Here is a 21,437-nt window from a genome sequence, read left to right on the forward strand (position 1 = left end):
CTACAAAGTTACTTATAATTTTTACTCATTTTCCAATGCACTCCGTATAGATGGCAATGTTAAAACTTAAAAAGCAGATCTATTTTAACAATCCAATTAAAAAAATAATTTGTCCATTTTTTTTAAATTTGTCTTCATGAATAAATAAATTATTGGCATTATACATTATACTGACATTATTGAAAAATATTGTGTTTCAGTGAAAAGTCTGGTCTGGAAAGGTTGAGAGAAACCTTGAATGAACAGATAGAATCCTTGAACTTGGAGTGTGAGAAGCTGCAAGCAGCTAACGCCGATCTCCAGAGACAGCGTGACAACTTGGAAGACGAGAAAGACGATGTGGAGAAAGATTTGGAGCGTAACAAGAAGGAAATAGAAAGACGCGCCAATATTATCGACAACTACGAAGGAAAGAATTCCACATTGAAGGAAGAGATTGTAGCTTTGAAGGAAGCGCTTAATAAGGCTCTTCTGGAGAAGGAAGTGTTGGAACAAGAAAAGAGTGAAGTCTGTAAGTCAAATTTTATTGCTTAAACTATGGTCTTTGTTGCGTAGCATGTTGTTCGAATTTCATGTAAACAAACAATGTATTTTACAATGTATTATGAGTCCTATATCTAACAGAACGTGCCAAGATGGCCACCGCCCTTTAAAATTTGTTTTCATAGTAGATGTATGTCACTTACCATATTAACCTTTTGAGAACCAAATATTTTCCTGCTTAGATTTGGGTAAATTTCATCACAATTTCTGTAATTTTCAGTGAATTCAGTCAATTATGAACCAAACAGACTAAATATGAAATTGCTTTTAGTTTTTGTTCAAAACATTTCAAAATTTTCGTCAACGTTTTATGCGGAAAAGAGCAGACTATAAATGGAACTATTTTGTTGATGGTACATGAAGTTGATTTTGGCGGTGAAAGGGTTAAAGAGGCCTACAACTTTGTGATTAATATCCAATCATAATAGTTTAGGTGGCAGACCAGATCTAGCATACATTGTAGGCGTACAATAGTAGATTTTGGGAACTCCATTTTGACTCATTTACAGATACAGCGCCTCTGCTTGTTAAATCCTCAGAAATATCATAAACATTCTTAATGTTAAATTTTGATTACTTGTGCCTTGATTCGTGTGTACGATACTTGAATAGAAGCAACAACAAAAATGGGTTATGAATCACGTTTCTATGAAAAATTTATATCCTTTGTCTGAAATGGCAGCCATTTTGAAAAACGAAAATGAGGTAATCTTGACTGTCTCTGAATCTTTAATGTGAAAAATAGAACAGTTAACAAATGTTTGTTATTTTAAAATGTGTTATTGTGAAAGTGTATACATGCCAGAATTGTTATTTATAATATTTTGTTCATTCAACACACATTATAGCTGAAGCCCTGTCTAAGGCTGAGTTGATTAAAGCCGAGCTGGAATTGGAAATCAACAAAGTGAAGACAGAGGAAGCTAGTCTGCGCGATGCATTGCTGAAAATGCAAGCTTTGAACGAAGGATTGGGTCAAGACAAAGTGGAACTCAACAAAATCATCATGGTGGTAAGTGGATGTTAAAATAATCAAGAAAACAATAAAAGCTGTCACATCTGTTTTTCTTTATCGCTAAAGAGTCTTGCCATCAGAGAAATAGAAATGTCAATTCACAATGGCAAATTTTCAAGAATCTAATGTTCAATGAAACATTAATGCATTAACAAATAATAACATCCACTTTTGTGAAAAAATTTAAGTGCAATTTTAACATATTAAAATTAAAATAAAATAAAAATGTTCGAGTACCATCATCAAGTTTGGAAAACAAATTTACTGGAATGTTTTTTTTTCTTGTTCTCTGGCCTTGTACTTCAAATCTAATTTATTATTCAAATTTAATTTTGGGAATTTATTTTTTGGGGTACATGGATTCAAAACATTTGATACATATTTAATTCTGCATCTTAAGAAATTTATCAGAATATTTATGTTTTCCAGCCAATATAATCCTTGCAAGAAGGTTCTTGCTAGGATGTAATCAGTTACAGATCACAATTCTTCTGAGCAAGAAGATTGCTATAATTCTGCAAGAAAAAATTTGTACTTGAATAGAACTGTTTTCTGATTGGTTAATAATGCACCAATGAGTGATAGTGTTGCATATTTGTTTCAGAATATTGATTCATTCATCAAAATTCTTTTTGTTTACAGCTTGAGAGCGAGAAGGCTAGTATCATCTCAGAAAAGCAAGACTTGGAGCAAGAGAAATGTTGCATTCGTGAAGAACTGGTGCGCACCGAGCAAGAAAAGATGGACACTGAGACCGAGAAAATGGGATTGGACCAGAGTTTGAACCAGGCTGAGGTCAACAGGGAGAAGTTGGAGGATGAGATCAGTGGAATCAATAGAGAGAAGGCAGAGATCTTTGAGCAACTGCAACAGGTAGGTCTTGCAATTAGGATAGGGTAGAGCCATTGTATTTGATGAGATGGAATGAGAAGAATACTGTAAATAGATTAATTGTTCACTGGGTTTTAATTTTGCTTATTTTTCTGACTCGAAAATGAGCCAAATTAAAACCCAGTGATTATGTAAAATTGAGCATAGAACACATAATCTAAATGATAAAACCGTGAATTTCAAACCCACGCCTGAAATGCTAAATCAGCGAAATTTAAACCCTGTGAAAATTAGTCATTTTACAGTATGCTTTACAGAGAAAAACATGTGTGTGAGGAGGAGAAGGAGGAGGAGGGTGTACAATCTCTTCTCTAACAAGAATTCTAACAAATTCTAACTTGGCCACCCCCAGCAAAAGTAATGGTTCATCCCTACACTTGGCCACCCCAAGCAAAAGTAATGGCTCATCCCTACACTCAAACACTACTTATTCAACTGAACTTGAAAATGGCTTGTTTGTCAATGTTTTACAATGTGAACACAAATGTGTTGTCATATTTCAAAGTCGGTAAGATAATTTTAATCACAAAACAAACAGCAGTGGGTTCAAGAATATTTGCTGGGCGTGTTCATCATCAAACACTGTAATCATATTGAGTAGACTACATGCATGGAACTTACTGTAAGTTTGTAATTCTTTAGACAAGCCGTACGAAGAATGCCTTAGCTGAGGAGCTTCTGCAGACTCGTCGTGAGGTGGAACGTCAAAGTGATACCGTCGTTCGTATCGCTAAGGAGAAGGAGGAACTTACACGTGACAAGGCTAGCTTGATTGTGCAACTGACTGCTGCCGAACGAGAGAACAGATCTCAATCTGAGGTGAGGAATTTCATCCGCATTTCCAGGTTTCTGGTAAACATGGTATTCTAATTTTTACTCTCATGCTGGTTGTAAGTTGATTCATGACATACACTGCTACCTGCAAAGTTTGGTTGAAAAAAATAGAGACTGTACTTGCTCTATTCATAATGTATGCGCTTACTAAAATTACAGAGGTCTTTTTATGTTCAAAATAAATATTATTTCAATAGTTTAGTATACAACAAATATTTGTTTAATTTGCTCTTTTATTGGAGATGTGCTTTTAATAATATTATAAACGGCTATGACCGAGACTGAATGAAAAATGGAAAGATATAAAACTTCTACATTGCTCAGAAACCTAAATTGAAAATTAAATGTAGACTACAGTTTGTTTTAATTTCATAAACTTTTGTTTATTCTGTTGTTTGCAATGAGTTGCATTCCAAGCATGAGAAATATTTCTTCAATTCTTTTCTTAATTGTCTAATTTGAGTTGATTTTCCAGCAGTATAATGGAATACTTTTTTTCTTTCTATTTTTACTTCAGGGGTAAATCAGTAAACTTAATTACATGCATGTTATTTATGTCAAATCTGTGAAAATAAGTTATTCAGCAAAAATGAATGGTTAAAAGTGAAGGTGATGTGTAATTTTTGTGCTTGGTGACAGGGACTCTATCAACAATATTTTATTGTCACCTCACATTGGGGGCAGTATTTTAACTTTTATTGTTAAGTATGCTTGGAGTGCAAATGAATCCTTGAAAATAGCCCTCCTTAGTGATTACTTGTTGCTGCTACTAGTCTTTGAGAAGTTATTTGTAGTCAAGTTCCAACGTTTGTTGCTAACCCTACAATTGTGGCCATACTTGACCTGTGATCAGATATCAGCCATGTTTAAAAGCAATTTACTTAAGACTTGTGTACTTCGTTGGTACCTGCAGGTCATTGCGTCTCAGAAATCAGACAAAGAAGCATTGGAAGGTGCCCTGTACGAGTCTCAACAACTTGTAGCTAAGCTTGAAGCCCGCAAAGACCAGCTCGAATGCGAAGTACAAGAACTGCAGCTTGCTAAAGAAGCTCTGAACGGTGAGTGTACTTATTTTAGTCTACCCCTCTGTTAAGTCCTAAGGGTCATGTCTGTATATGTTGGCCTGTTGCCACATGGATTACTGTGGATATCGACAACTTACAGTACATGTCTGTACACATGCAGCCATTTTTAAATGTCCCCACTGTCAACACGTTGATCCTTAGTGACTGGTTTGTACCGCTTTAGCATTGATAAGCACACCCTTCAGTTAGCGTCCTTTACCATGACAACGTAATCAATTTAACCATATAAGGGGATTTATCAATCAGCCCGTACCAATGTAGCTTTGTTACTGTGACAGATAAGTATATGTTTAAAAGGTTAATGATTGCTACATTCTTGGCACCATTCCAAGTTCCTCCCATTCTTTTGGTAGTTGTAGTATTTAATAAATCTGTGTCTTTCCTTATTTAATTCTTTTAAAACACCCCTGTGTGTGAATTATTACAACAGATATCCTAAAATTAGTTTACTAATATTTTGATCATATTTTGCAAATTAATATCAATCAATCTACTCAGTTTTAAATAATATTGTTACAGTATTATTACATGCTTTGGTCCCATAAGAATAAACTTTTGTTTTACAAATGTTTACGAATTCACAGACCTTTTACACTGGTAAAATTTTATTGGGAGCCTGTTCACTTTCTTACAATAAATAAACTATGTTGACCTAGTTTAATTGATATTCATATTTGTTCAGTATAGTCTGGTTTAGTGTCATGTTCCAAATTTGAGCCTAGTCTAACAACAACTTATAAGGCATTTCAAAAACAGAAAAAATGAAAATACAGTATGTGTGGAGGTTCATCATCATAATGCCAACATCAATCAAGCTTCACTGCTAAAATTGTGTGGATTTCAGGATTACCCCTGGTATAATAGAATTTGAAGTTCCTCTGCTGCCATAATTGTGCTTGTGTTTGTGTATGTACATTATACTTTTCGTTACAACCCAACTTGTATGTTTATATACCAATAAATTTTTGAAAGCTGCTCAACATTTAGTGCGTATTTACAGTTGCGAAATAGCCACATTGGGCAAAACTGAAGTGTTTGTTGGAGTCGATTATTGTTGGTTGCTTGGTGTGATACGACCATGATCTTTAGAGCGTGCCATATTTCATTTGAAGGAACTGCATAGTGCATATAGGAAACAGAATAAGAGGAGAATTTGTGTATTAATACGCAGTTTTATGATGAAAATATTCGTTGAAAAATAGTACTAAATGTAACAGCTACTCCCTCATTATTTAAACTATTTATTTTCATTTGCATGCTATCATTTATTCTCCATATATGAATTATGCCTTTATATATATGTATGTTCATTTTCAATTTTGTCATTTTCATGCAGTTGACTTGGCTCGTGTGCGTAAGGAGATGGAAATTGAGATCACGAAGAGAGACAGAGATCTTGAACTGATACATGCTAAATATGAAGAATTGGAACGCAGTAGCAGCGTTGCCCTCAAGCAGCGTGAACAGGCTCACGAGGAAGATGTGGAGAGGTTGACCGGTGAAAGGGTAAGTTCAAATCTTGCCACTGGTGGCAGTATTTTCTATATTATATAATGTAGATACGAATCTCAAGGCTTTGTGTTTTGAATCAATAATATACAGATCTTAACTATTAATTGTAAATCAACTTTTAACATTTTCACCACCAGCCTTTCTCGCTAAAATTTTTCTGTACCTTTTTCTTATATTATAACAATATTTCTGAAAATGCATCCTAATTTTGGGGCCAAATTGCAAAATTTGAGTCAATTTTCAGTTTTTACTCAAAAAATTTGCCTATTTTTGTCCCAATCTTTTGAACCAAAGTGCAGACTATAAATGGAACTATTTTGTGAATTTGTGATGAATAGAGGGAAGTGGTGGTGAAAAGGTTAAGGCATTTCCATCTGAAGGTCTCTAACTCCTTCTCCAGAATTAAAGCTTAAATTAAAGTTGTTTGTGTTACATGAATGAACACCATTATTAGCATTTATGGAAACTTTAGAATCATTTATTGCTAAGCAGGGGAGATCACCTATAATGTGACCTTTCAGTTTAAGGGTTAAATAAATTACTTGCTGAACTTTGCATAGCTGATGACGAAAACAAAGTCAGCTTCCCAATTGATTTTTTTTTGGTTTCCTGTTAAATTATCTTTGTTGTTACAACTTGTTTCTACTAATATCTCCAAGTATATTTGCATAAATCTGTCAATTGTGTATTGACATGTAATTAGTGTGTTAATTTATACGTTCAGTCGGTTAAATTATTAACATTTTTGTATATTATACTTTTTTTTAGGACTCTCAACGTCTTGCAATGGAGAGCGAACGTGAGGAGGCAGTCACCCGCCTCACTGCCGAGAAGGACGAGTTAGTTGCAATGTTTGGAGAAGAACGTGCTCAGTTGAACGAGGACATCGCCAACATCCAACACGAGAGAGATGAAAGTCTGCTGATGGCTGAGAATGACAAGCAACAGGTAAACCTACCCTACCCTATTATTGTAAATGGACTGGTCCACTTCATGTGTAATGTGGAGGAATGCATTATTTTGTAGGTAGTAGTGGGTCTGATTTGATGGGCTCCCACTGCAAGATTTCAGGTTGAGAGAATAGAACTTGGCTCAATATTTTTGTTACTGGGTGAATAATTTTAAAAAGTTTAAGTTTGAAATAAATAATAGTTCTAAAACAATCATGTCAAGAAATTCAAAATATTGTGATTTCATGCACTGCAAAATATATAAGGAATGTAGTACTAACACTTTTTGGATCATAGTCCTTAAAAATAAATTGTTATTGTTTATGATTGGATTATTGAAAAAAGATTTTAAAACTAAGCCAAAAAGTTTGAAATATCTAAACACTGGTAGTAATTAAAACACTGAATATTTCATTTACAATGTCTTTATTGGAAATTTTGTGGAAAAAGAAACTATCATGCATGCTCAGTATTGCATTTATTTTTCTTGAAAAAAATGGCGATATTAAATTGCGCTTCCCACCTGACCCAGATATTTTGATTAAGAAGGGTGCATTGGAAGTGTTTGTGGTCTTGTTTGGTAACTTGCTGAGTTGGTTGCTATTGACAACAGTAAACACAGCACAGATAGTGATAGGTTGTACAGTTTATTGCTGTGATTGAAAAAATGCAGGGGACGCTTACTTGGCCTTGTGGTTTGGCACCTTGCCAGATTGTAGGGCATTGTTCAGCTTGGGTAGAAATAACCCATTTAAAGAATAATTCATGACAATAGAATTAACCAGTTATATAGAACAAGAGATAACAATAAAAAAGATTTAAAACTCAGATAAATTATTTATGTTTATTTGATAATGAAAAGCACTTTAAATTTGAAAAGCTGAGCATTTTTGAAGCTCTTCAATCATATGGTTGTCCTGAAGCAAAATTACACGCAGGAGTGCCTCTTGTGACTATGATTATGTGCCTGCCAATAAACGCTGAGTATTTTGTTTAGAAAGAAGTAGTTATCTAGTTTAAGGTAAAGTCACTTGTTCCGCGAACAGGGCTGCACTATCACTCTAGATGGCAATTATTGGCTAGTTTTTGTTTTGTTTTTTGCAGAATTTCGAATCATCGCAATGCAACAGTGGGATTTTGAATCTGACATTTTGTTTTCTTTTTAACAGGCTCTGTCTATTGCACAACAAGAGAAGAACCAACTGCAGGAGAAACTGAACAATGCTCAACACGACATCAGCAACTTGTCTATGGAGCTGGACCGCACCAAGAGAGATGCTTTCAGCAAGGCGGAAACAGACAAGGTAAGAATCGCAACAACTGAATATTTCACCGTACATTTCTCTGTAAAAATTTGAAATTACATGATGCGAGACTAAATTTCAGTCGACCAACATTGGGGGCAGTTTCCAGATCTGTCTCTAGCTTCAGAACTCTTGATTTTTTTTTTGCTGCATGTCTTTAAGTGAAAATATTGAACCTTATCAGAATCTGACAAAAATAATTTGGGTGCGGCTCTACCAACACCTTGTAGATTTATCATATTACTGATATTTACATCAATTGTATTGTCTTATCTTGTCTTACTTTGAAACCAAAAATGCTTTCTAAAACTAAAAAAAATAATTCCTAATATCCAAAACCACCTGAATAATGCTCACATAAAAAAAACCCTGAAAACGCAGAACTTGAAAAAAAATGTCATATTATCTAGAAGTTTAGAATCTGTAAAATGTACTTTTCTTTCCAAATGATTACATTACTGTATTAACTTATCAAAATTGACAATTGAGTTGTGCAATTACAGTTGTATTCTTAAGACATAGATAAAAAAGAAAGGTCAACATAGTTACTACCTGTACAGTTAGGTGTGCATTCCCTATAGGAAGCTATGCCGTTGCTTGGCAACTGTTGTTTAAGATGTGTACATAGAACATAGGAACAACACTGGCTGAGTAAATTAACTGGTTTGTAGTTAGCCATTTAGAGACAGAGTAAAAAAAGCTCCTGCTTAAAATAACAATAGCATAGATGTCACCAATGGGTTTGGGCAGAAAATTCTACGTTTAAGGTCAGAGTGAAAACAGCATGTAAAGAAGGAGGGTGTTGTGATATCTGGTGAGGTGGGAAACTTGTTGTTTAGTTTTGTCGGTGTGTCTTCTACTGAGATGAATTTGGAGAATAAGTACGATCACATGGAATCGATGGCGGTTTGTATTTATTATTTTGTAGCCTTATTTGGTATTGTGATTAGTGGCATGTATGCAGGCCCGTTATCGTCCGAGCCCAACTTGCTGGGAACTTATTCATATCACCTGACATGTGTAAAACATGACTATGTTGTTGTCATTATTAGCACAAACATTCACTGTCAGATCAAATTCCCAAATATTGTGTTATTTTAGCCGTCACTTGCAATGTTACTAAGCTTGCCACAAACTGTCAAATCAATTACTAATCTGCCTTAAGCTATTTGCTTAAACCGTAAACTTCCTAATAAGCATCTAGAAACCGAGGATAATAGGCAGGCTAACAATAGAAACAAGCATCTATTGTACTTCATACACAATACTATATGCATTCATCGGTTTCATTCAGAAAAATAGGTTACTGCTCTTAGTTTTTTTTTTTTTTTTTTTTCCCCTCCCCTCTGTCTTTCTCTATATTCTACACTTTTTCCTTCTACTTTAGTCACCATCTCACCCAGTAAACTCTTAATTCTCCACCTGAAACACGCTTTTATTTCTGTATTATTTACGTCTTTTCTTTGTTTCCTTCACACACTGCATAACATTCAATTGTGTGTGGTGAGTAAAAATGTGCAAGCCATGATTTTAACGATTCACCTTTGAACTTTCATCAGAACAGCCTTCCCAGCATGCACTGTGAAAATATTTCTTTTTAACCAATTAGAAAGCTGCAGTTTTGATTTTGCTTGCATGTTAGTTTATTTTTATTCTGCCCAGGCATGAAGTGTTCTCATGTTTTACACATCCAACAAATTGGTCCATTATAGATGCATAAAAGAAGTTGTTGTTTTTTTTAGATAAAATCTTTTCTCTAGTCAAGTTTTCTTGCCTTATTTTTTGATCTTTTTTAGATGAATAAAGTAAGGAATGAAAATAACCTTCAGTAGGAAAATATAACAAAATCAGATTTGCTTTTACTTTTATATACTGTAAAAACATTCTTGTTAATTAATGATTTCTACTCAGCCTTCAGTTGTTATTAAATTATCTTCTATTGATTTTTGTTAAATAAATTTGTTTTAGACTACCATTAACGCCACTCAGTGTGAACTGAAGGATGTCCGTGCCCGGTTCGAGGATTCCAAGTAAGTTTTAATTATTGATGAATATTTGTTTGTTTATAACTCAGCCTTAACCGTTCTATTCGGTCACTTCAGTCAAAATAAACTATTTGGGGGGGGGAGCTACGTCACAGAATATTCTGTACTGTGTATTATTAAGGGTTCTACGCAAACTGCTGTGGAACGCCGGTCGAAGAGATGGTGAAAACAGGTGAAGTCGAGAAAACATCACAAACTCAACTATCAGACGATCCTGAACAACCAAATTTATATATGTTGTGCATGTAGGGGGTAATATTGCTAAGTTAGATTTGAATTTTATATATTGAATTTTTTTTTATCTTTTCCAGTATTTGTCATGAAAAGGAAATCAAGGAATTGAACAACCAGATCAAAGAATTGATTAAACAGAAAGAAGCTGGCCTCAGAGAAGTCGCTGAACTGAAAACTCAACTGAAAATGGTTGAGGAAGCACGCGACGGCGTTCGCCATGACCTTATCGAGGCTCACCGCAGGATTAGAGAAGGTATGTAGTTTTTCATTATAAGTAGAAATTTATGCAAATTTAAATTCAATATTGTAGTCGTAAAATGAACAGTTGAGGTATATTTCCTTTTCATGCAAATAATTTCAAGTCACATGACCTCATTATGGAATTATTTTTTATGAATGAACTATTATGTTCATCTGTTACATCTACTTAATAATATTTAGGATAATATTCACAAGTTGAGCTAGTTCTGCTAAAAAAAACATTGTTTTGTTATTATTGTGAATCTTTACAATGTCCACCCAGAGTACACTGCTGTCTTGTAGCAGTAAAAGGTCCTCTGACAAAGCCTGGCCATTTTGGGACGGTTACGCTTCCGGGTCAGATATCCGTTCAGGAAATAGTGAAAAACATATTACAGAGCGAAATGACTCTGTTGATAGTGGATCTAGTTACAGTCGCAGTGCATCGGCAACGAGAAGCAGAGCACATAGTTATGACATTAGTGAGAATTCCTCATATAAATCAGACGGCTTGTCTACAAGCTACAAAGCAAGTGAGAGAAGCAACCTCGGGATCTGCCAGGTTGCGGTGGAGCAGCCATCTTGGAAATGTACAGTCAAAGTAAAAATGTCTTTTGATGCAGGTGATGAAAACCGTGAGATGCTACGAAAAGAAATCATGGATATTAAACGTATCTGTAATGACGAAATACACGAGAAAGAAGCCATCCAGAAGACCAACGATGAACTCCGTACAAAGGTTAAGAGAGTTGAAGGCGATAAGATTGTACTTAGCAGACACATGGAAGACGGAAACCAAAAGATTGCAGGTAAGACAGATGTAGCAATTGTGTAGATTTTTCAAATTCTTTAAAGGTCACATGTTCTTGAACTTTCTTAGAGACAGATTCAATGATATTTTTGAGTTATTTTTTTCAAAAAAATCTGAATTTGAACAAAAATATGTCTCCAGAAAATTCCAGGATGTGTGACCATTAGAGGTCATGCATAATGCATTTTGCTTTCCTCTGCACAGTTTCAAACAAAGAATATCCTTGCCAAATACCAATGAGTTTTGTAAAAATCAATTCTAGCGCTATCATAGTATTCACAAGAAATTTGTTTCTTATGCACTTTTTCATTTCTGACAAAAACTTTTTTTGGTTCATGTACGCAGTTCTTGAGGAATCCAAGGCAAGTGTCCAGAAAGAGGCTTCTGATTTACGATGCAGTCTGCGTGAAGTTGAAAAATCACGTCTGGATGCCCGACGTGAACTGCAGGACACACGTAGACAGGTAGGCATATGATATTATTACAAAATATAAATACATTCACTACCTAAGATTGTACTAAATGATCTGAAAGACTTTGTTGTAAAATCATGTACATCGGTTGAATAACAATTTTATTCCGTGTTCCAGGTCAAACTTTTGGAAGCTGATCGTGCTAAGAAGGGCAAGGAAATAAACGATTTACAGGCTCGTGTTGCCAGGGATGAAGAAATTGCCGAAGAAAACCGAAGAGAAAACTTTGGTCTTAAACAGAAGGTAAAGAACTCTTTTCATGATTCCATGTTCGTGATTTCATTTTTAAAATAATGTGAAGTTCTAATTGTGTACAGCATTTCCTTTCATAATGAGGGCGCTATATCATCTAAACCCAGAAGTCGAGTAACTTTCATGATATGCAGATTGTTGGTATACAATAACAAGTCAGAACGTTACACAATTTAGGAAAGCTCATTGATACTGAGACTCAAATATGCTAAATTAATTAATAACTTAATCAATATTTAGAAAAAATGGCTGATTGGTGTTCTGTCCTCTCTCTTCGACAGCTTGTTGAAACTGAAACAAATCGTGATGGTGCTCGTAAAGAAGCCCAACATCTTGCACGTAAATTGAACGAACTTGATGAAGAACTGAGACTGAAGGAGAAGGACTTCCAGATGGCTTTGGAAGATGCTCGATTGCAGGAGAGGAAATCTCAGGATAGGATTAGATCTCTGGAAAACGGTCTGGAAAACGTTACCATGGAATGCGGTGAAATGAAACTAAAACTCAGCGCTGCTGAAGGTCGTATCAACGGACTGGAAGGACACTTAGCTCAGACTGAAGGTGAGTTTTGTCTCTAAATATTATAGTGTTCAAACATGGTGCCTATTTGCATATTAATGATACTTATATTTCGTTTCAGAAATATGTAGTCAATTACTAGTAGATATAAGAATTGATTTCTGTTTTTTTCATAGGTGCTAAACGTGAAGTTGAATTCAAACTTGGAAGCTTACATTCCACTTTGCGCCGTACTCTCGGAATTGGTACCGGTGCTCGTAGTCCAAGCCCAATGCCATTCCGTGCACGTAGTCAAAGTCCACGTCGCCGTGCTCGCTCACCACTTGGAAAAGGTAAAAAGATGTTCACTTGTTTTTTATCATTTGCAGTGTCTGTTTTGTTTTATATCACTTGCTTCACTTTTAGAAACATCTACTTTAGCGTCATGCTTTAGCAATTATCAAATCATAGTTTGTCAGTTTATGTTCATTACTATTTTCGGAAACATTTTGATAATGCCTCTTTAGAAATTTACTAATATAAAAAAAAAAAATCATGTTCAGATAAAGATATACAGGTTTATGGGCAACTGATTTGCATGATCATGCATACTTTAAAGAGGGTAAAAGTGCTCATAAACCTGATGTAACAAATTTAGGTGTTTTTTTTTCAATATTATAAATTACTGTATATAGTAATTATTCTCATGATTATTTGTCAAAGACTGGTTGTTTTGGTACAAATGTTATGAAGTTAATATTACACTGCTTAAGAAAGGGTAAAATATGTTGCAAGAAATATTTGATTGAATTATACCGTATGTCCTCTTAATGTATCATATTGTGAAATCGCCTGCTTGGCAAAATACATGTAGCGCTTACCATAATTATTAATTTTTCATATTTCCCTCCATTTTTCCTCTGTATCCTTCCCTCTGTGCGTGCTGTGTCGTGTGGTGTGCTATCTCATGCATGTATGTATCCCTCCACCACTCAACCCTCGACATCTAGGTTTTGACAACACCTATACTACCACTACAGATGGCCGCGGAAGTCCCATCCCACGTACAGGTTCACCAGAGAGATCCCGTAGCCCACTGCGTAGCATGTCACCATCCCGTCTGGAACAACTGGTTGCTGATATCGACCCAGAGACTGTGCGCATTGCATTGAGAGACTTTGCTCAACAGCTGAAGGAGACAGAAAGAGAAAAAGTCTGTATTTCTTTACTTGAATTTGGTATTATGTTGATTAAATTGAAATAATTGCATTTTATTAATTCAATAATTGAATATAAATTACATAAATTAATGTATTCATACACCAAAAGTATGACTTATAATAACCATATTGCAACATTCCACTTTATAAGAAGTAATCCCTAATTTTTACAACAATCTGTTAGATTGATAAATGTAATTATTCAAGGCGAAATCAAAATCAAGCGACAGATTTACAAGTTTGTTTCATTAATCTACTTATCTTTAGGATGAATCTATCAGTAAAGTTCGTTCCTTACAAGAAGAGATCCGCGAAATGGAGGAGGAACGCAACCGCACCGAACAGCGTTTACAACAATTACAGAAGAATCTTGGTGAGACTGAAGAAAGCAAACGTGGCTCCGATGGCCGGCTTAGCAGTGCACAGACTGCCCTCATGCTGCAGGAAGAAACCATTCGTCGCAACGAACGTGAGCGAAGAGGACTATTAGAGAAAGTACACACTTTGGAACGCACTCTGCAAGCAGCTGAAGTCGACAAGCGTAGCCTGCAAGATAGAATCAACAAACTCACACAAGCTGAAGCTAAGCTGGAAAACGAGAAGCGACAATTGCGCGAGACTCTAGAGGCATCGGACAACCGTTCTACTCAACTGGAGTTGAAACGCCGTTCATTGGAAGGTGATCTACAGCGTATGCAGCTCTCTATGAACGACAAAGTAACCGAAAACCAGGTACGAACCATGAACGTGAATGTTCAGTGTAATAGCTATGAACCAGTGTATAAAATTTAGAAAAACTGGTGTTTTGGTTTAGACAGGTTTATACATGGAGATATGTTTTACTAGTTACAATGCAGGCTCTTTCACACCAAAAACAAGATTTACTGTAAGAGAAAAAAATATATAAATCTGTTTCTGGTCCATATGCAAGCATCAGTTTAAAATAGGCCACTTTTTTTCCGTATTTCAAGAAAAATCAAAAACAAGATGTAAAATGAAAGGAAGAATTGGAACTGTGTACTGGGAAAAAAAATGCATCACCACATCATTTTTTGGTGGATCGAACAATCTGATTGGTCATCTGTTTTGTCATGTGACAGGAAGTTAATATTTTTCCCATCATTCATCAGGTATTACAAGACCGTATTGATCACATGGTTCGTCAAATCCAAGACTTGGAAAGCAAGAACACCTCCTTACAGCTGACAGTTGATCGTTTATCTCTGAGCCTTGCTAAGACCGAAGAAGGAGAAAATGATCTCAAGGATAAGGTTAGTTTATCTATACATAAATAATTTGCATAATTCTGTGCTTTATATTATTTTATTTTCGCTAGAATTTATTTATGCTGAAAACCATAAATTGGGTTGACACATGTAATTTATGTTAAACATCTGTTAAAAAATTAATAAAAGTTTAATTTTATGTGAAATATGTTGACCTATATGCTCTATTAGATACGCATGTGCTACATGCATCTCAGAGATTTGTCGATGGTTAAAATAATTCATATTTTGATATTACAGAACATAATGATTCCAATTTATTGCTTCCATGGGAGATGCGTTTCTGAAGAGCAAATACACTCTGGTCAAAAATCATTGTAGATATTCAGTCACTTACCAAAGCTGTTGGCAATTTTGTGATCTTCTGTAGATTCTTTCTCAGTTGATTTTACCGACTTTATTTTTTTACGGTACAGGTACAATCACTCTCAATGTCCTTGAGTGAGCAAGACATGACTGGAAAAGAAATGCAGGAACGCATTGCCCAGTTACAGCACGCTTTGACTAGCAGTGAGCACGACCGTAGAGTCTTACAGGAACGTCTTGATGCCGCAAGACAGGCCGCTTCTGAATCCAAGAAACAGAACCATCAACTGATGGAGCGCGTACAGTTGTTCCAGGGTGACCAATCTGAGAGCGAAGTACGACGAATGGAATTAGAAGGACAACTCCGTGGTGCTCAGACAGTAAGTTCCATTTGATCAGTTTTATCCTGAAAGCATGTAACCACTAAATACAAACTGTACTTTTTAACAATATTCTGCTTTTTTCAATACTTTTGCTAAAACTAACCAGGCTAGTACATCACATTTATTTTATATTCTTGAAGACATTTAGCGGCGAAAAATAAATGTAAAAAATAACAATTCCATATAGACATATATTCAGATTTCTGATATTTAATGTTGTGTGTTCATTGACTGACTCTCTTTTCTTCCCTCACTAACAGATGATCAAGCAACGACAAGAGGCCGAAGAGGAAGCCATGGCACGTATGCACAGACTACAAGAAGAGAAAAGGAACCTCCATGAGCGTGTTACTACCTTGCAGCGTGCATACGCTCATTTAGAAGCTGAGAAACGTGAAATTGAACGTGGTGCCGGTAGATTGGAGAAAGATAAGACTGCATTAAAGAAGACACTGGCAAAGGTCAGTATATTTTATTGTTGTTACTTTTTTTTTAAATATAACAATATGAATGTAGCTATTTCTTTGCAAGATTGAATATGGAGAGGGAATATGGTAATGTGAAATATTATTTAAATCAATATTTAAAATTTACAGGTTTTACTATAAAACAATGGTTTTCTATTTCTGTGTATTTAATTTAGTTGAACAATCACTAAAAAAAAAAATTTGAAATTGTTCGCAAAATTTTTGCTGTGAAAATGGTCAATGTGGGTCATGAGTTTGTTAATATTTAGAATTTACTAATTTGTTGTATCTTTTTATTTATTTTCTCATCTAAGGTTGAGAATGAAAAGATTCGTAGTGAGGAGGAAGCTCTGAGAGCTTCGGCTGATAGAGGGGCATTTGATAGATCCTTGTCAACCTTGGAAACTGAAAACAACGAAATGCAGCGACAGATCCAAGCTATGCAGGCCACATTAGCTGAAACTGAACAACAACATGCTCAAAGGTACTTTTAATATGATATAATCCTCTCCATGTACTGTTACAATCTTAATACTAACCACCGTTTGTGTTGCAATCCAGAAATTACTGTAAAATACTTTATTTTAGCTAGAATTAATTTTCGCTCAAGTTTAATGTTAAATATAGAAAAAGAGGTATGTTCACTGGATTTCATTTTCACTGAATCCATTCCTTCAGCGAAAATAAATTCTAAGTGAAAATAAAGTATTCTACAGTAGTTCAAACCACAAAGTCGTGAGTGTGATGAATGTAGTTCTATTTGAAAATTCCACACAAGATAAAAAATCAAAGTCTAAAAGTATATTTACTCATGATCTAAATACAATTTAAGTAACAAGAAATTCATTTTGAGGAAACAAAAATCACTGGAAACATCTCTCTCATTGACACGACACATTTCCAATGCACAGAGCCATTTTGGCAATATTTGCCTCAAGCTAGGGTGCCATCATTATGACCTAGAGAATTTGACCTTTTTGGCTCCCTAGATCACTCATTTTAAAGCCAACATTGCGTTTTATCACCCTAACAGCACAGCAAAATCTGTGTATGTGTATGTGCATGTTGCTGACTGAAACATGGTGATAGCTATAGTACATTCTTAGTTATTAGTGCAAGTAGTTGGTATTGGGGGGTCAGTGGTTTGTGGTGTCCTGCGTAAAGTTGTATATAATAAGAGGGGTAGCTGGTACAGTTTTACAGGAAATAAAAAGGGCTTTTTACAATTTACCGTACAAGGAAAATTGAATTTTGCAGTGAATTGTGTCATCTAGGCGTTTTACAGTTTTGAAAATGTAATTTCCCTGGATTATTCTTTGCAACCTTTTTTATTTGGATGTAAATTCTTGTACGTACCGAGAAAAATGACTCATTTTTACAGTGTACGAAACAAATATTTGATTGATTACGTTGTACGAACAAAAAAAATTGCAATTACATTGAACAAAAATAACCCTTGTCCCCCCTCTAATAAGGGGCATGTTATACATTAAGTTAAAGTTGATACAATATAGAAGTGATTTACATTAGTAGTAAGGCTACGGAACACCACAGACAAAATACATTCTTACACACAATAATGATGTCTTCTGGAATCTTATTTTATCTCAGTTTATTCGAGTTCAGGTGCAGTTATGACTTTGTTTGTTGTCTACTCAATCTATTAATTTTGTCAATTATTTTAAGTTATGAACCATTTTTTTTAATTGTGTTTCTTTCCAGATTGATTGATCTGACCACCCGTCACCGTCAGGAAGCCGGTATGGAAGTTGAACGTCTGAAGACTTCACAGATTCAAGCCGAAAGAACTCTAGAAGCACGCGAGCGGGCTCACAGACAACGTGTCAAGGGGCTTGAAGAACAGATCAACACGCTGAAAGATCAGTTGTCGCAAGAGATCCGCAAACGCCAACAGTTCATCTCTCGTAGCGGCCGTGCTAGCGATGACATCCGTGATCTGAGATCTATCCTGAGTAAGTCCTAAAGAACTGGAAAGAGTTTTCTTAACGGAAAAAGATGAATAGTCTAACACGTAATACAAATTGTACTTGCAGCGAGGATATTGGGATAACGAATATTGAATCATTTAAAAACCTGCTTAACATTCTTTTCTATCTACTTTTTTTTCAACTTATTATAACTTATTTTTTTTATTTCAATTTTTCTTGAATTGCTAATTAACCGACTGCGTGCTTTTTCGTCACTTTCTTCATGCAGATGATTCTTTGAACACTGTTGCTCGCGACCCTTCTCTTGACCCCGTGCTGCTGGAACACGAAACCAGGAAGTTGGACGAATCACTCGGGTACATGACTGGACACTCTCCACCGACCAGTTTGTCATCAAGTCCATCTTTGAAACGCCGTACAAGAAGTAGTTCCCCAATGCGTCTCGGCCGTACACAATCCACTCCACTATCAGGTACTAAATACTACTACAACTGAAATAATAAAATAATATCAACTTATAAAACTCAGTATCTGTGGATATAATTGACTAAATTAGTAGCAGCAAGTTTCATTTTTACATAATTCACATAAATCTCCTAATTTGGAAGATTTTAGTACGCTAATATTCTGAAACATTTATTCTTGAATATAAAGTTTTTTGCAAGTCTTGTTTTTTTGCAAGTAATTGGCTTCTTCAAATGTTACTGAATATGTATAATTTGTGGATGAAATTATACGAATCTATCAGGAATAAAAAGTCATTGCGTAATTACCTTACAAGGTTCATTAACACTTGATGGAATTTATTGAGATTCTTAAAGGGTCATATGCTGCATTTTAGCAAATTTGGTTTTGTATTGCGGTATATGGGAAAACAAATTCACAGTTGTTCCCCGTGAACATATTGTCACTTGATTTTGCTGCATCTTCAGACATTTCATCTTTTAGCTCTAATACTTGCTAATATTTTTTCATATTCACTGATATCATTATTCATCATTTCTGCTTACGGTAATCATTCTTGCGTCTTTCCTTTTTAACAGGTGTCAAATCACCCCACGGCAGAAGAACAATAACCAGTCCTATCCCACTTTCCTCTCGTTCGCGCAAGTACTAGGAATCCACCTTTTAAGCTAAAGATCATATTGGTGCTGTTTTCTAATGACCACCCGTTCAAAAAAAAGCTGCAAGGTTAAGTTATTGTCCACCTGTTGTACTGAAATATATAAACCATTGGTTGCCCCTGGGTGGATGAATTTTTTTTTTTTTTATTTGGGTGATTTTTTTTATCATTTCGATATTATTAGTTTACTTGACCGCTTCATGATTGGTCTGTATTTTGGAAGCGATGTTAATTTCACTAGAGGAAATTTGAATTTCGTTAAAATGCTGAAATACAATCTATGAATGTTGGCGGAAAGTTCAGATTGATTCTGACAGGAATTTCAATAAGCTTTCCAGTATTACAGAACAGTATTACCTAATCTTCCCAGCATTCTTTAGTTACTTCTTTATTCAAGACCTGGTTTGGCGTTTTACGTGTTTTTTTATGGGACACTATGTTCTTATGCCTGTTGACTGGTCCCTTCCACCCCTATTGCTTTGTCAATGGTACATTCCATCCATTATAATCACTTGACATTCACACCAAGGTATGGGAGTGGGACGGAACCTTTTTCTGTGTGTTCTTTTTTTTTTTATTTTAATCCTGTTTACAGTTTTTTTAGTGATGTGTTATTAATTATATTAATTCTTGTTGAGAAACCTGGTGTTTCGGAACCCGATTTGAGGCATGGCTTTACTTATTGTATCTAGCAAAATTGTACTGTAATATTTTGTGAAAATTTAGATTTTATTTCTAATATAACCCAGTTACATATTTTTTTAGTAGTTTGTAGAAATGGATGAGAATGTAATTAACCACTAGTGCTTTCCGGATGGATTGACAGTGGATTTATTTTATCCTAAAAGACCAAAGTTCTACATATCCTGTACACTCTGTAAATTGTTTTTAACAACTATTATTATATTAAGCAATAGTAATGTGATTAATTAATTGATTCCAATGATTCTGCAAACTTGCATATTGGAACAAACTTCAGGAATTGTGGATGCTGTGGAGCGTTTCCCAGACAACCACCTCGAAGAGCTTAAAATGTAAATCTTGAAATTTCTGTTATCACAGAGAAATATTCCCTTCTATTTTGTTCCTATTTGCAGTGGTATGCATTCCGTATTTCGATATGTGTATATTTGTATAGTTAGTGCGAACATATTAACCAATAAAATTGGTTTCAAATTAAATTAATTGAAAAAGAATCGAATGTAATTAGATTTGTATCATAATGCCGTCCAGATGCAGAATAAAGAGTAAAATTATTAAAAGACGTAATTAATTGAACCATTTTTCCCCACAAATTATGATAATAATTAATTTAGTGATTTTACTTTTCTAAATTGAGATGTAAGATCTTTCTGTAAATGACATTGTAAATAAGACCACAATTTCCAACTAGACTGGTTTTCTGTATAGAACTGCAGCCGAAACGTTTGTGATGATAATTTTGTACAGTAAAGTCTTATAAGGCACGGATTTGTCAGAGTGCTGAAAGACTTGGAAAGATGTGTATAGATATGTTTAGCCCACCAACCCAGCAGTTGTAACCCTATATGGGTTAATCTATTCTACAGGGGGTGGACAGGTTTGATATAGATGGGCTGAGAGTAACAATATGGTTATTATTGTATGTTTCGTGTTCATAGAAGATCCAGTTTACAATGTGATCACATTTAGGTAATGTGTATTTTTAAAACAAAAAAAAATGAAAGAAAGTTTTTATCATACAAGATTCCAGAAGACATCATTATTGTGTGTAAGAATGTATTTTGTCTGTGGTGTTCCGTAGCCTTACTACTAATGTAAATCACTTCTATATTGTATCAACTCAAATTGAAATAAAAAATGCACTGTTTGCTTTTAACTTAATTTATGTTTCAATGTCCCATTATTATCAACTTTGACACCATTTCAATTCTTACGAAATACTATCATTATTTTATAAGCAGCGTTTATACTCTATTAGGCACTGAAAGCTCATTTCACACTACCCTTGAATTGATAGCTATGACGATAATGTTG

The 21,437-nt window shown here is 34.9% G+C and overlaps 1 protein-coding gene across 6 annotated transcripts in view; it reads left to right on the forward strand.

Moving 5' to 3' along the window:
- The window catches only part of LOC100374648 (uncharacterized), a 95,222-nt gene extending 73,938 nt beyond the window's left edge, over nucleotides 1-21,284 (forward strand). For 5 of the 6 annotated variants that reach the window (XM_085490565.1, XM_085490567.1, XM_085490564.1 and 2 more), the window contains 24 exons: nucleotides 201-511; nucleotides 1,392-1,555; nucleotides 2,201-2,431; nucleotides 3,092-3,268; nucleotides 4,197-4,341; nucleotides 5,705-5,874; nucleotides 6,649-6,828; nucleotides 8,000-8,134; nucleotides 10,103-10,164; nucleotides 10,491-10,666; nucleotides 11,277-11,462; nucleotides 11,810-11,928; nucleotides 12,055-12,180; nucleotides 12,471-12,750; nucleotides 12,885-13,040; nucleotides 13,698-13,900; nucleotides 14,175-14,639; nucleotides 15,038-15,178; nucleotides 15,610-15,879; nucleotides 16,143-16,343; nucleotides 16,664-16,833; nucleotides 18,072-18,322; nucleotides 18,567-18,770; nucleotides 19,342-21,284. In XM_085490565.1, coding sequence (XP_085346691.1) covers nucleotides 201-511; nucleotides 1,392-1,555; nucleotides 2,201-2,431; nucleotides 3,092-3,268; nucleotides 4,197-4,341; nucleotides 5,705-5,874; nucleotides 6,649-6,828; nucleotides 8,000-8,134; nucleotides 10,103-10,164; nucleotides 10,491-10,666; nucleotides 11,277-11,462; nucleotides 11,810-11,928; nucleotides 12,055-12,180; nucleotides 12,471-12,750; nucleotides 12,885-13,040; nucleotides 13,698-13,900; nucleotides 14,175-14,639; nucleotides 15,038-15,178; nucleotides 15,610-15,879; nucleotides 16,143-16,343; nucleotides 16,664-16,833; nucleotides 18,072-18,322; nucleotides 18,567-18,770; nucleotides 19,342-19,415 — 4,597 coding nt within the window. In that variant the 3' untranslated portion in view covers nucleotides 19,416-21,284. The remainder of the gene's footprint in view (nucleotides 1-200; nucleotides 512-1,391; nucleotides 1,556-2,200; nucleotides 2,432-3,091; nucleotides 3,269-4,196; nucleotides 4,342-5,704; nucleotides 5,875-6,648; nucleotides 6,829-7,999; nucleotides 8,135-10,102; nucleotides 10,165-10,490; nucleotides 10,667-11,276; nucleotides 11,463-11,809; nucleotides 11,929-12,054; nucleotides 12,181-12,470; nucleotides 12,751-12,884; nucleotides 13,041-13,697; nucleotides 13,901-14,174; nucleotides 14,640-15,037; nucleotides 15,179-15,609; nucleotides 15,880-16,142; nucleotides 16,344-16,663; nucleotides 16,834-18,071; nucleotides 18,323-18,566; nucleotides 18,771-19,341) is intronic. The other variant, XM_085490563.1, reaches the window with a different exon arrangement.
- Nucleotides 21,285-21,437: the final 153 nt, after the last annotated feature.

Source organism: Saccoglossus kowalevskii, chromosome 15 (assembly GCF_978046115.1).
Source record: "Saccoglossus kowalevskii chromosome 15, keSacKowa6.1, whole genome shotgun sequence".
In the NCBI taxonomy this organism is placed as follows: Eukaryota; Metazoa; Hemichordata; class Enteropneusta; family Harrimaniidae; genus Saccoglossus; species Saccoglossus kowalevskii.